This window comes from Danio rerio, chromosome 23 (assembly GCF_052040795.2).
Source record: "Danio rerio strain M-AB ecotype USA chromosome 23, GRCz13ab, whole genome shotgun sequence".
NCBI classification, from domain to species: domain Eukaryota; kingdom Metazoa; phylum Chordata; class Actinopteri; order Cypriniformes; family Danionidae; genus Danio; species Danio rerio.
In genome coordinates, this window is record NC_141043.1 from 44058706 (window position 1) to 44075168 (window position 16463).

General features: G+C 37.9%; 1 protein-coding gene across 3 annotated transcripts in view; it reads left to right on the plus strand.

Moving 5' to 3' along the window:
• cdh24a (cadherin 24, type 2a) overlaps positions 1 to 16463 on the plus strand; it is a 210534-nt gene that overhangs the window by 176924 nt on the left and 17147 nt on the right. For all 3 annotated transcript variants that reach the window (XM_087307617.1, XM_087307618.1, XM_087307619.1), the window contains 2 exons: positions 5398 to 5515; positions 7103 to 7429. In XM_087307617.1, coding sequence (XP_087163743.1) covers positions 5398 to 5515; positions 7103 to 7429 — 445 coding nt within the window. The remainder of the gene's footprint in view (positions 1 to 5397; positions 5516 to 7102; positions 7430 to 16463) is intronic.

Sequence of the window (16463 nt, forward strand, 5' to 3'; positions counted from 1 at the left end):
CAGCAAAATTACTGTTTATTATAAAAAATAAAATAAAAAGTTATTGACTATTTGAAATGCTTGATTATAACCAGTTCCCTAGTGATGGGTTGCAGGTGGAAGGGCATCCGCTGCGTAAAACAGATGCTGGATGAGTTGTCGGTTCATTCCGCTGTGGCGACCTCGGATTAATAAAGGGACAAAGTCGAAAAGAAAATGAAAGAATGAATAAATAGAAATGGTCAATATCAGCATTCTGCTTTAAAATAAAATAACAACAAATCAGAGAAAGAAATTCACAATAATTGAGTTATATATTTAGATATATAAAAATGATATTTATAAGAAAACTCTCAGTACTATTGTAACTATTGCAATCCCCCATGACTGGGGAACTACGCTTTTTACTCATCATAGCACACGTGCTGCTGATGATGTGACAATAAAAGTGATTTGATTTGATTTAATACATATATACTGAGCATCAGAGTGGGGGGAAAAGGGTGATTTAAGTGACTTTGAAAGTGCCATGGTTGTTGGTGCCAGACGGGCTGGTCTGAGTATTTCAGAAACTGCTGATCTACTAGGATTTTCACGCACAACCATCTCTAGGATTTACAGAGAATGGCTTGAAAATGAGAAAATATGCAGTGAGCGGCAGTTCTTTGGGTGCAAATGCCTTGTTGATGCCAGAGGTCAGAGGAGAATGGCCAGACTGGTTCCAGCTGATAGAAAGGCAACAGTAACTCAAATAACTACTCGTTACAACCGAGGTCTGCAGAAGAGCATCTCTGAACGCACAACACGTTTAACTTTGAGATGGATGGGCTACAGCAGCAGAAGACCACACCGGGTGGCACTCCTGTCAGCTAAGAACAGGAAACTGAGGCTAAAATTCAGGCTTGCTCACTAAAATTGGACAATAGAAGATTGGAGAAACATTGCCTGGTCTGATGAGTCTCGATTTCTGCTGCGACATCCTGATGGTAGGGTCAGAATTTGGCATCAACAACATGAAATCATGAATCCATCCTGCTTTGTATCAACGGTTCAGGCTGGTGGTGGTGGTGTAATGGTGTGGGGGATAGTTTCTTTAGGCCCATTTGTACCAATTGAGCATCGTGTCAATGCTACAGCCTACCTGACTATTGTTTCTGACCATGTCCATTCCTTCATGACCACAGTGTACCCATCTTTTGATGACTACTTCCAGCAGGATAACGCACCATGTCATAAAGCATGTATCATCTCAGGTTTCTTGAACATGACAATGAGTTCACTGTACTCAAATGGCCTCCACAGTCACCAGATCTCAATCCAATAGAGCACTTTTGGGATGTGGTGGATTAGGAGATTTTCATCATGTATGTGCAGCCGACAAATCCACAGCAACTGTATTATGCTCTCATGTCAATATAGAGCAATATCTCTGAGGAATATTTCCTGTATCTTGTTGAATCTGTTCCATAAAGGAGTAAGGCAGTTCTAAAGGCAAAAGGGAGTCCAACTCGGGACTAGTGTGGCTAACATCTTGTTTTAACAGTGTTAACATTTCTAATGCATCTTATCACGTTGCCTTTAAGAAAATAGTGGCAAAAGCATCTTGATAATATAAAAGCTACATCAAACTATCAGAATCTGATGATTTGCATTGGTCAATAGATGCATTAAACTAAACAAATATATATGATAATGATAAAAATCCCAACTTAAATAAAAAAAATGTAATATTTTATTAAATATTGTATTATGCACATGTTTTTCTAATGTCATTTATTCATTCATTCATTCATTTTCTTGTTGTCTTAGTCCCTTTATTAATCCGGGGTCACCACAGAGGAATGAACCGTCAACTTATCCAGCACATTTTTACGCAGCGGATGCCCTTCCAGCCGCAACCCATCTCTGGGAAACTCTTGTCATTTGGAGTTTAGTAAATAGAGGCAAAAGCAATATGATAAAACAAACCTAATGTTTAATAAATGGAAATAAACAATTCATCTGCCAAGTAATAACTGAGATGCTCCACTCTGACTGGTCAGCAGCAGCATTCTTCATTAGCATATTATTGTATAATTAACCGTCACCCCAGGCAACAGTTTCTCTTCTCATATTAAAATCATCAACACTGGCCTCCTGATTGCACGTCTGCTCATTTATTCATGTGGCAAGCGTCTATATAATAAGAATTATGTGCATTCAGCCAGACGTTACTGCAGAATCCCTTAAGCGTAAGACCTGAATCCTTCTTTCTGAACATCCTGTCGAGGGTTTATTTGCCAATAAAGGTCTTTATTTGTAGTACCTACAGCACTATATGTGACCATGCTAATAGGATGTCTGAATACTGAGCATGCATGCGTGTTGTCAACAAAGGCATATCAGAGCAGCGACAGTTTTTTTAACCGAATGATGCGATTACCGACGCCAGTGCACAATGAGTCAGAATAAAACATGACGCGCTGGGTTATTCCTGATCTGGACTGTAGCCTGGGTTTGAAAAGTGTTGTTTGTGTCATAATAATTACAGCTACTACTAAATGAATTCTTCCAGGACACTGTTCTGCAGATCTGTTTTATGAGGATTATAATGCTGATGTTTTCATAGCATTTGACACCGTTTTAATATTAAAAGATAATATTGGAATGATAATTGTGTTTGTTTTTATAAATGTAGTCTCTTCGGCAATAAACTAACCCTGTTTTTTTATTTCAGCTGGTTAGTTTCAAGTGAAAGAGATGCAGTGTTAATGAATAAATAAATAAATAAATAAATAAATATATATATATATATATATATATATATATATATATATATATATATATATATATATATATATATATATACACATACATATATATACACACACAAAATCGGGTTAAATTCCATGTCAACAGCTCCTTTAGAATATACTTCCCTGTAAAAGAACATGACATGTTGAATATTGTTCATATATATATATATATATATATATATATATATATATATGTATAATGTGTGTATATATATATATATATATATATGTATATGTATATGTACATGTGTGTGTGTGTGTGTGTGTTTGTGTGTATATATTAGGGTTGGGCATCTAAGCTATAATGCCGATCCGATACGCATCTCGATACAAAGAATACGATCCGATATATTAGCAATACATTTGTGACATATTGCGATGCAACACGATACGATTCACACCCATATCACGATACAATGCGATAATTCAGCACTAACTAATTAAATCAAGTTTATGAGATGATGTAAGAAAGGATGCTGTGCCATTGAATGAGTTTGATTATTTATTAACCAAGCAAAACCAAGACTTTTTTTACAAACTGGCTTTTCTCTCAGAGCCAGAGTGTCAGTTTACAGTAGAGGGCCATTTTAGAACCTATAGCACATATTTTTTAAGTATTTCCAAGATAAACAGAATGTATAAGTGCAATATATATTATAAATGTATATATTTGCACTCTTTCAACATAAAGGTTTACCATTGCACAACAAAAATTGTGATTTAACTTTTCAACTATATAAACAAGTTTTACAAAGATATATTTTGCCACTGAATATTAAAAACTTAAGGTCGTGAACTAGCAGTGTTATGTTGCTTTGAAACATCACTATCACTGTAAACAACAGGCTAATAAAAATATACATAAATAAAAATTAACAGAAGGTGTTTAAAACCTTCGTTCTCCGTAACACTAGGCTGAATATCTTTGCAGATGAACAATGCAATAGCATTCGTTACTGGCGTAGAGCGAGCAGAACTGTTGCGCATGGAGAAACATTCAATGCTTTTCTCACCACTTTTGGAGCTGGTAGCTACAGTTGAAGCAGAGCAAGAATCCGGGGATGCAGGGACACTGGAAGATGCTTCCACAACAACACCATGGCGCCGCTTCAAGTGAGATATCAGATTAGTCGTACTGCCCGTGTATTTTACAGATGCACATTTTGCAAATTGCATCTGTCCTGTCAAGTCGTCCATCCTTTTTGCAGAATCCATAATGTTGCCATACTTTAGATTTAAAACTCAGTGAGGAATAAGATGTTTGTTTTGCTTCTCGCGCTTTCTGAGGGTGCACCACTAGCTTCATCCGCACACCTGATACACTGAGTTGTAGTGTAAGTGTACACATCCGCAAGTCCGTTGCTAATGCATACTTTATGTAGGTCGATTAAATTATGCGCCAAAAACAGGTTGACAACACTGGTAATAAATAAAAAATACATTCTATATTAAAAATATAAGTTGTATCTTGGAAAAAACGATGCATCTCGCAAAAACCGATGCATCTCGATTTGCTTCCAAAATTTCATTCATCCTCTGCTGCTCTACCGATGCACTCGCATCGTGCATGCGCATGACCGTGTATCGATACATATCGATGAATCTTCCCATCCCTAGCATATATATATATATATATATATATATATATATATATATATATATTTATATGTATATGAACAATATTCAACATGTCATGTTCTTTTTTCTGGGAAGTATATTCTAAAGGAGCTGTTGACATGGAATTGAACCAGGTTTTGGTAAAAGCCCAAATAATAAAAACATAAAAATTATATAAAAGAAATACATAAAAATAAATATGTGTAATGACAGTGTGATTACACAAGGAGAAAATACTGAACTACTGAAATGTTTTTAATACTTTCTATTAGTGATGGCAGCTTAAAAAAGCCTCTCATATGGAGAATGAAGTTATATACATTGCTTGTGTGGGTTTCAAATCTTGTGTGTACAAATACTGATTCTGTTTGTCTTGTCTATCAAATCTGAGCTTTATTTTGTATTCTCTATCGGATTCAAGTCAGGTGATTGGCTGGGCCATTCTACAGCTTGATTTTCTTACTCTAAAAGCATTTGAGAGTTTCCTTGGCTGTGTTTTGGAACATTGTCTTGCTGAAATGTCCATCCTGGTTGTATCTTTATTCTCCTGCTAATGTAGATGTTGGACTGATATGCATTTACAGTGAAGAAGGGCAGATGGTTGCTAAAGAACTACTGAAAGATTTCAGCTGATGTCTGGGCTTTGACTGCCTTTCTACACCTCCCTTTCTTCATGTGTGCAATACTGTTTTACTGTGTCATTTTATTACGTAACTTAATTTTTAAACTAAGTAATATTGCTTGCTTTGCATATATGGATTTCTTAGGTTATCAACATTTCGTAAAAAAATTCAGGTCAACAGCACCTTTATAAATATATCTTCAGAGAAAAATAGTGACGTGTTCAATAATTATTTTACCCACTGTATAAAGTACTCTGCAAACATCTTAGACCGCAAAAAAACTTTCGTTTTTTAAGTGAAACATTTATATAGACCTCATAGCTGGCTACAGGCCTGGTGCTGTTTTCTATTAACATATCACTGTTTGTTTATGTGTTTTTCAGGTGGTGCAGGTGATTCGAGCAGTAGATAAAGACCAAAGCAGCTCCAACTCTCCCATTCACTTCAGTATTCCTGCAGAATCCAGCGGTTCCCTCAACTTCTCCATCAGAGAGCGAGGAGGTGTGCTTTTTTTTTCTATTCTCCTGTCGTCCATCAGTCTTTCGTCTCCATCAGTTTTCTTCATCTCCATTGCGCTCTCTGTCCAGACGTATATCCTCCTTCATTACGCTCATGCATTTATCTTTTTGTCACATTCTGCTCCGCTGAACACGGCCAGCTCCCGTCTCTGTGCTCCGGCAAGCCCTTCTTTCATTTCGCTCATTTATCCCTTTTCCCAGCTTCAATCTGAGTGCTAATTTGCTTAAAGGAATAGTTCAGGCCGAAATTCATCAAACAATTCATCATTCATTATGGTTAAATTCACATGACAAAAGACAAAAGGAGAAATGTGAAAAATCTGGTGTGAGGAAAAACATTTATTATATATTTTAAGATGCATTTATACATTGTATATATTTCTTTTAAGAATATGCGCAATATCACACTCGTAGCAGTGCAATACTGCTGTGCAATATCGGTATCTGCTCACAGTGTGATATTGTGTTTATGCAACAGTTCAACAGCGTAATCGTGTATATAAAAAAGAAAATCAAACACGGAGAGTCTCAAAAACCTTTTTGTATTAGGAACTACTTTCTTCCGCCGTTCGTACACATCTGCAGCTGATGTCAGAACAGCAGAAACTGTTGCTAATGAACAAACGTCACTTTAGAACTAGTTTTTGAATGATTCTCTAGTGTTATGTCTAAAGTGATGACAAAACAGCTGATTTTGTTCACATTTTAAGATTATAAGGCTGAACGGCATGAAATGCCAGAAAAGAGAAAGTTCAACTTAAAAAGTCACTTACCTGTGCTGTAATGATTTACTCAGCTGTAGTTTGAACCATACGCTGAAATAATGTTGTGTTTGTCTTCTAAGGACTTTTTATGCGGTCTCTGTCACCATCTTGTGGCGAACGTCAACCGTCTTTGCTCTGCTCGGTATGGCAGGCTGATGGCTGCCAACGTGCTGAATCTCCGAAATTATAAATATTTAATATAAGCACTATCCTTATAAATAAACAACACAGTTGCAATCTAAACAACTCCATTCTCATCTAAAAAGCCTTTAAAAGTACATTATGTTGTACAAAGCTGCAATATTTGTCAAACTGTAGTCTACTTCTTGCCACTTGTGTGGGCGAAGTAATACACAAGGGTGAAGAGGCTGTACGAGTGCTGATATCACTTGTTGATATTTTCCCTTGTTGTTGGGAAAATATATTTTATATTCAGAAATTTGACGTTGACATGCTAAAATTACTTTAACATTTTGTGTCATGTCCACATGCGTCCTCATTCATTTCACTTTTTGTGTGTAGAGTATGAGTTTGCTCAATGAGCATGAGCAAATAGGTCATGGTTTCATAGTGTTTTATTGCAAATAGTTTTTATTTTTTTACATGATTTTTTTTAGAGCTCAAAATTAACGATGTACCAAATTTATTTCTATAACCACAAGAATTATTTCTCAGCCACAAATTTTTAATGTGTCAAAACAAGCAAAGTATAGCTGTATACTATACTTTTTATTTAACAAAACATTTCTTAAAAAAGACAGAAAAGCAATTGACTTTTAAAATGATGATTTTTTTTTTCCTTCCAGACCACACTGCAAATCTGGTGCTCTTGTCACCCCTGAAGGCTCTTCCTCGCTCTTCCTCTTTACCCACCCTAAAAATACCCATAATGCTCCGTGACGATACGTCAGACCTAAGCAGCACAGGAACTATTACAGTTACGGTGTGTCCGTGTCAGAATGGAGGGATGTGGGCTGAGGAACAAAAACCACAAACAGACGACAAGGATAAAACGTCAGTGGCGGACTGGGAGAAACAGACGGTGTGTTCACTGCTACCATCAAACTCACCGCTGCTGGGAGTCAGTTCAGCTGCCATGTTGGCCATCCTGGCCTGTGCCTCCACTCTTCTAGGTCAGTGTTTCACAATATGGGTCTCACTTCTTGTTTGGGCAACTTCCATTAAAAAAAGGCTGAGACATATGGATCCTTTTCACATATCCGGGTTTCTCAGTAGTGAAAGTCATCAAACTTGGATCAACTTAGGGTTAGGGTTAGGACCACAGGAGAGTCCAACAATTATTTGTTTTACAATCCTATTTGCTGAAATAGTGTTGTGTTTCTCTTATAAGGGATTATTATGCGGTCTCTGTCACTATTTTGCGGCAAGGTTGCCAGGTTGAAACCGGAAGTGGTGTTAGTGTGGCCAGCAGGAGGAGCTCAACCTGCTGTTTGTGTGGGTCCTCACGCCCCAGTATAGTGAAGGGGATTTTATACTGCTCAGTGAGCACCGTCTTTCGGATGAGACAATAAACTGAGGTCCTGACTCTCTGCAGTCTTTTAAAATCCCAGAATGTCCTTCAAAAAGAGTAGGGGTTTAACCCCGTCATAATTGGCTTCATCACTGTGTCTCCTCTCCAGCAATCAGCTGGTGTGTGGTGTGCGGTCTGGCGCAAAATGGCTGCTGTCACTTCATCCAGGTGAATGCTGCACACTGGTGGTGGATAAGGAGACCCCCCCTCATCCCCCAAACATGTGTAAAGGGCTTTGAGTGTCCAGAAGAACTCTATATAAATGTAAGAAATTGTTATTATCATTATTTATTATTATTTTCAAGACTGTCAGAAAAAAGAAAAAGAATAGTGTGAGGCTGATAACGGCAGCCAAAAGTGAGAACAATGCCAAATTTACTGTCCTGCCCCCATAGACACTGCATTTCAAACGCCTCACACAATAGGTAATTCCATTTTTGTCATTTGTTGCAGAGATGATATAATGCATGCATAGATACAAACAAATGTACATACATTTTCAGAATATTTTACTGTTTAAAGAAACACTTTTTTGAAATCAGTGATAAATTCTAAATTCATTCATTCATTTTCTTGTCGGCTTAGTCCCTTTATTAATCCTGGCTCGCCACAGCGGAATGAACTGCCAACTTATCCAGCAAGTTTTTACGCAGCGGATGCCCTTACAGCCGCAACCTGTCTCTGGGAAAAATCCACACACACATTCACACACACACTCATACACTACGGACAATTTAGCCTACCCAATTCACCTGTACCGCATGTCTTTGGACTGTGGGGGAAACCAGAGCACCCGGAGGAAACCCACGCAAAGGCAGGGAGAACATGCAAACTCCACACAGAAACACCAACTAAGCCAAGGTGCGACCCAGCGACCTTCTTGCTGTGAGGTGACAGCATTACCTACTGCGCCACTGCCTCGCCCTAAATTCAAAATTTTATAACTAATTTTATAGCCTTAACCCTTAAAGACCGAGACAGCCGCCCGCGGCTAAAAATAAGTATTGCTCTTAAATGTTTAATAACTTTTGATCCGCTGATCCGATTCATACAATTCAAAGATTGGCATAAAGAAGAGAATCTCAGCTTTCCAGTGCTGTATCACATAACATTCGCGGACTTTCAGAGGCTCCGGGATCAGTGCGGTTACGTCATCAAAATTTGACAACGCTGATTTGACTAAGAAACGCTCGTCACTGTGTCTCCGGACAAACCAGACATCATACATTGATGCATTGTCCCTCCTCCATGCCCAGATTGGTTCAAACTCGCTATATGACAACCAATAAGCATAGGTTTCACTTTTGTTTGTGGACCAACAAGCTTTTTGAACAACACGGAATGAGAGATACATGAGGCATACATTTATGCGCGGCTAAATAAAACGCAAAAAAAAAATGTTTTGCATGAAATAATTCTCATACTAAGTACTTTTGCATGCACAGCAGCACAGAAACATGACAAAACAGTGATACAGCAAAGACGAACTGCTGCTCTTGCTGTTTTCAAAAGACGCAAATGAAGGTGCAGCTGTTTGTCTGCATTGCAGACAACCATATCCAAATCCATATCCACAGACAACCATATCCATGCTGGCACATAAAACCTAAGGATGTTCCATATTGAACCTAGTTTAGTTATGTAACTATTTATGGTATAGTAAATATTTATATCTATTTTTTTTTACTGAGGATTTGCACCATGTTTATTTGGACTTTGACACATTATTTATTATTTTCTTAATTTTTTTTTATTTGTTCATTGTAAGGGGTGTTGTTTATAGTAACTGAAAATATATTATTTGGAAAAAGTCAAATTTGCTTCACTGTTCTATTATTTTGTAACATTTTTTTTTCTGTTTAGTTCATTCCCAGAACTTTTGGGGAAAATACATTGTCAGTAAATAAATGCATTTTTTTCTCCCATAGAAAAACGCCTTGGAATAACATTGAAATAAATTGCTATAACTTGCTCAGGGAATTGTGGATGTAGACAAAATTTATTTTGGAAGTATAAAACATCATAGCATGTATTTCTAAAGAAAGAAAAACAAACTTCATAAGGTTTTGTTTGAAATAACTAGAAAATGCCACTTTTTTTAAAAATCGTTTCTGGAAAATTCTGGAATATTTTCTGTCTGTTCATATGTTTTTGGACCAAAAAATATTTTAGACTGGACCTTTAAATGATATAGATTGAAACTTCAGGTTCTCCTGTTTAAAATGATATATGACACTTGAGGCTGACTGCTAAAATAAAAATAAAACTGCTTTTAAAAAAAATAATAATATAGGCCCATTAGGTGCCCACAAAATACCTCTAGGTCTTTAAGGGTTAAATGCTTTAGTTTTTACCATTATTGAATCCATTAATTCGATCTTCGAGTCTAATGGGATCACTTTTAGCCAACACAGGCTCATTGTGGATATGTACCCCTGTCTACAATTCTGGAGAGCATGAATTATGTGGCCAGAGGTTTGTCTGGTTGCTCAGTTTGCCTATAGTTGCTCACCTTATACACAGATGGACAAGGGACGCGTCGCTTAGTTGACCACAACAACAGGGTTCAAGTCCGGCGAAGAACAGTTCCAGAAACCAGATAAAACAAAAGCAGACATCACAAGTGTCCCGGAAGTTCCAGGAGTTTTCCGCAAATGCACAGAGACTCCCGGATGCCTGCAAACAAATGATAATCTCCCCGAAATCACGCGTCTCCCGCCCGGTCCTCAAATATGTCGCACACCCCTCTCCACCACATCCCACCCCGCTATTCAGATACGTCGCACGAATACGTTGTTAAAAATGTTTAGAAAAACTTAAAGGATATGTTTGTTGAAACCAAAAAGAGAACAATATTAATGATATAACATAGTTCTGAAAACTTTCTACTTCTCTGTTTATCTGTCTGATTTTAAGGTCAGTTTCTTCTGGCCGCCCCCTGTCGTTTTAAAGAATATCACAACGGCGAACTGGCAAGTATAAAAACCTCGTCCGTTTCACGAAATGCGTGCGCAGTCAGCGAAGGTGCACAATATGTCGACAGAAGAAAGTATAAATCCAGCTTTAGTTGCAAGCTGGTCGGCTGAAGTTTATATTGCGCCCTGTGGTGGAATTACGTGAGAAGAGAGAAATTTAAGATCATGAAAAAACATACACAGCGAACAAAAACTGCGAGCAGACTTACCTCCAGTTACGTTTTTTGCTGTCCCCAGAAATGTAGACCTGGGTACGGATCTATAATGAGCCTGGGTTGCTTTTAGCTTAGCTTAGCATAAATCATTGAATGAGATTATCCATTAGCATCTCGCACACCAAAGAGTCAATAATTTCCATATTTAATGTTTGACTTCTGTAGGTACATTGTGTAATAAGACTGACAGAAATGAGAACTTGTTATTTTCTAGGCTGATATGGACATACTCTCATTCTGCTGTAATAATCAAGCTAGTTTCCTGCTGTACCATTGTGACTACATAATTTGCTACATGTCCTCACCAGAGGATTATATTCACAGACACTGCCAACATTATTTGAACATTGTGAAACATAACAGTTTCACTGATTTTACACTAGAGCTTATTTTAAAGTCTTAGTGAATCAGACATTCCTGGGACTTTTTTTATCTCAGTATGTTGATTGTACTAACTAAAATGAAATATTGAGCAGGGGGCGGGGCTTTCTTTTGCGCATCATTCCCTAATAGCAAATTAACAGTATAAGAGGGTATTAATATACAGTTACTATGGAAGCTCTCAGGTTGACATCAACAGAAGCAAATGGTGAGACTGTAAATGAAGAGTATCAAAACAAACTATTTTTTTTTAAGTGGATTACCTTGCACGGATTAATCATCCCCCTTAGAAATAACAATGTGAGCTAAATTTGGATTTCATGTGAACTTTAATACTCACATCATCTGACAGTCATGCACTTAAAAAAATTGATTATGGGAAGTTTTAAATGGCAAAGCTTTAAAACACATGCGATTGTTTGTTGATAGTCACCACCTGTAAAGACTCCGCCCTCTTCAGGAAAGGGGATGGGCAGCAGCAGCTCATTTGAATTTAAAGAGACGCACAAAAAAAAGCTTGTTTTTATTTCAACCCAAAAAATGGCATGAACAGCATGATATAATAGATAGTCTGTGAGGTAGTTTGAGCTGAAACTTCACAGACACATTCTGGGGGCACTTGAGACTTATGTTACATCATGTAATGATGTGTTGTTGCTACATCTGTCCATCACTCCTAGTCTTCATCCGCCATTGCCTCCTGGTGTGTCTTGAAATTGCTGCATTTCCTCTGTATATCTGAGGTTTTTGTGGGTCGCTCGAACTTTCCGCCAACCTGCCTTCGTTGTTTCTGCTCTGTTTGTCAGCTCGGGCTTGCTAATGAACGTGTTTGGGTTTCATTTCTGCACTAAGCTGGTCCTAATAAATAGCATTTGATGAGCGCTGACGGCAATCATATGGCATTTGGAGATTGCAGAACAACCCCATCCCTCCCTCGGGGTTCCCTAAATGACAGTGAACACCGAAACTTCACTAATTCATCAGCTGGTGCTGAAATTGAGAGGTGGAGTGGGCATTTTACACAAATACACTGGCATCTTACAGTATAGCCATATGGCATCCTCACCCATATGGTAACTTAATAGTCTCTTAAAGTCCCCATCGAATTACATTGACAATTTTTAGTGGTGCAAAGAGTACTGAAAAATTATACTCAAGTAAAAGTAAAATTGCTTGCCAAAAAATTAGTGCAAATAAAAATGTCTGTTGTAAATACTACGCGAAAAAAAGTATGAGTAAAAAGTAGCCCTTTTAAAAGTACCCAGGAGTAGAGAGTGTTCATTCATTCAATTTCTTTTCGGCGTAGTCCCTTTATTAATCTGGGGTCGCCACAGCGGAATGAACCGCCAACTTATCCAATATATGATTTACGCAGCGGATGCCCTCCCAGCTGCAACCTGTAACGACTGGGGGGAGTGACACTCACAACAGAAGGTAAGATCCAATATGCAGGTTTATTCAGCGTCAGGCAAGCAGTGGTCATACAGGTGCAAACGGGTATGTTAAGGCAGTCCAGAATCGTAGTCGGTATAAACAGGCAACAGGTAGGGATGGCTGACGTGAAACGGATGTTTCGACACAGTGTCGAGATCCCGAAGCGCAAGTGTTTGGAAACACTGCACCGAAGCATGATCCGAAGCACCCAAGTCACGTGACTAAAGTGTTTCGAAACACCTAGTCACGTGACTAAAGCGATTCAAAGCATCGATCAACTTAGAAACGTTTCGAGACCTGGCAAATCCTCATTTGATTGCCAAGGACGTCAAGTATTCTCTGTCTCATATGGCTCAGAGGACTATGTGTTTGCTACTTAATTCTAGGCTGTGCATGATGTTTTGGGTTCGAATCCCGACTTGTACAAATACTCTGAAATCATGGTTTTATGTATTTTAATCATGTTTCTGTTTTGTGTAGCCTAAATAGGATACAGCTGCAGTTAGGCCATCAATTTAGCATCATTTTTGTAACACTGTAAAACAATAATAAATATTTTTACAGTATGGTTGGGTTTAGGGTTTGGGTAGACATTAATAAAATACAATAAATGGGAAATTTTATGAATAATATAAATAATTCTTGATAACTTCAGGCCACCGTTTTTGATCTAGCAGCAACCCTGTTTTAAGACAAAAACAACATATTTATTCACAAATTGTTCATTCGGATATCAGACCAATGTTGAAACAAAACAATACAAGAGCAAAGCATTACCAACTGGTATTAAAGCATTTCAAAACAACTTTGACAGCCTGGCTTCGAAACCTACTAATCCCGCATGGAAGTCTGACTGTTTAACCACTGTACTATGTTACTTGAAGAATCAAACATACAAAGTTGGCTTTAATGCCTCAATTTGTTCAACTGTTCTTTGCTGAAGCTGTTTCAGTGCGATACATAAAAAATTACCACTAGATGTCACTGTAGAGTGGGGTTTCGAAACGTTTCGAAGCTTCGACTGTTTTAGTGTTTCACGAAGCCTCGCTTTGCCCACCACTAGCAACAGGTCAAAAGGCAGGCGGCTAAACTAGAGAACAAGGGTAAACAAGGCTAGGGTCTAAACACGGAGAAAACAAGACAAGGAGAAACGCGTTGTATTGTCACTATGGGCGAACAAGACTCGGCAAACTGGAAGGGTGAAAGAGTGGCTTATGAATGGTGTGATATCAGTCTGTGACAAGGTTCAGCTGGTGATTGCAATCAGGATAGATGAATGAACAGGCGTGCGTGTTTGGGAGCAGTGCATGTATGAAAATGTAGTCCTGGGAAATGCGGAAATGTAGTTTTGAGAGTTCGTGTGAGAACCAGCGATCTCTGGAAAGCGATCGCTGGTTGTGTGACACAACCCAACACTGGGAAAGCAATGGATAAATTAAAAAAGCTATTACAACACTTCATACTGGATTCTGTAACTAATCGGTAACCAGTCTAATGAAACCAGTTCATGCTGACTTTAACGTAACTAATCATCTGCTGTTTTCAAGCCTCACCCATTTTTATATATTTTTTTTTTTACTTTAAAATGTTTTTGGAGTCAGTCATTCATTGACTCCTGCTGGAATGCTCCACACGTTGCTTTATTAACACATTATTCTGTTTCTCCATAGCTCATTATTTATTTTTTCCTGCATATACGGCAAGTCGTTAACCGATCAACTTTATCTAACAAACAGAAATGCTGTACCATGATGGAAAATTGCTTGAAATTGGAACAGCACTAATGTATTTTCTCACTGGGGACTTTTATAGATATTGGCACCAGTTATATATTACATTCTCTTGGAACTGTTTAGCATGCTGTAATTGCATTTTTGTGAAAATAACTCTCATCATTTGTGTTTTGTTTTCAGAGGGGGAAAGGTTTTAGGAATGGCTTTAAAAAATTATTTTCAGTTTTAATCAAAAGCAATAAATTTTAAAGACATTAATTTAGGTAAAAGAGAATTTAATTAATTAAGAAAAAGACTTTTTTTTGGACAATTGAAGTTGTATTGGGTAAAATATCCATTGTTTGGTACCAACTTTTTATTTTGCACACATAACCAACATTATACACTCACCGGCCACTTTATTAGGTACACCTGTCAACCGCAAATTTCTAATCAGCCAATCGCATGGCAGCAACTCAATGCGTTTAGGCATGTAGACATGGTCAAGACGATCTGCTCTAGTTCAAATCGAGCGTCAGCTCTATCTGAGTATTGTTGCTGACCATGTCCATCCCTTTATGACCACAGTGTACCCATCTTCTGATTGCGCCATGTCGTAAAGCATGAGTCATCTCAGGTTTCTTAAACATGACGATGAGTTCACTGTACTCAAATGGCCTCCACAGTCACCATATCTCAATCCAATAGAGAACCATCAGGATCTGGTGGAATGGGAGATTCGCATCATGGATGTGCAGCCGACAAATCTGCAGCAACTGCGTGATGCTAACATGTCAATATGGAGCAAAATCTCTGAGGAATATTTCCAGCACCAAGTTGAATCTATGCCACAAAGAATTAAGGCAGTTCTGAAGGTAAAAGGAGGTCTAACCCGGTTGTAATAAGGTGTACCTAATAAAGTGGCCGGTTAGTGTATATCACAACCTTGTGTGTATTTTACGAGCTAGATAAAAGAGAACTTAATATACAACATGTAAAGATCCCGCCCTCTTCTGCAATTGGGGTGGGGCACAGCAACTCATTTACATTTCATTAGACCCATTAAAGGGGACCTACCATGCCTCACAAGATGTCAAATAAATCTATGATGTCCTTAGAGTGTGTGTGAAGCTTCAGCTCAAAATAACACCACAAATAATGTTTCATAACTCTTTGAAACAGACCCTTTTAGGCTTTGATCCTAATTGTGCTTTTTTGGTGACTGTCACTTTAAATTCAAATGAAATTGGGATCTTTTCAAAAGAGGGCGGAGCTACAAATGTTTACATGTCAGCAAAGTGGCAGATTCATAAAACAATGAATGACACGTGATGACACGTACAAAGGCAGAATGTCACTCAAAGTGTTTCTATAAGCTGTTTTTTATCATCTGTGATTATAAAAATGAAGGTAATACATTTTTACCGTTCAAAGCTGGTTATACACACAACTGTGTTTAAACTCCTTATTAAAGTGATTTTTGCATAATTGGTCCCCTTTAAAACACCGAAAGATGAGCATTTACTGTGAGATCTAATGAATGATCTCTGAGGTGTTTTGAGCAGAAACTTTACAGGCACATTCTGGGGACACCTGAGACTTTCTATTACATTTTGTAATCGAATGCATAATTGGACCCCATTAAAGCAACTTCAAGTCAGAAAATTGAACGCTGTTAGAACACAATGCACAGTTGCACACCTTTGTATAATGAAAACTAATTAACTTCTGAAGTTTAAGTAAGTGCAACTTCTGAAGGTTAAGCCACTCTTATTTCACATTATTCACTGCAAAACAAGAAACTATTTATACCTTATTCAGCAAGTGCCTGTCGTGAATGTAAAGTAAGCCACTTTGTGTAAAAGTGTCTGTCAAGTGCTTAAACGTAATGCATAAATGCATATCCGTGGAAAGAGGCA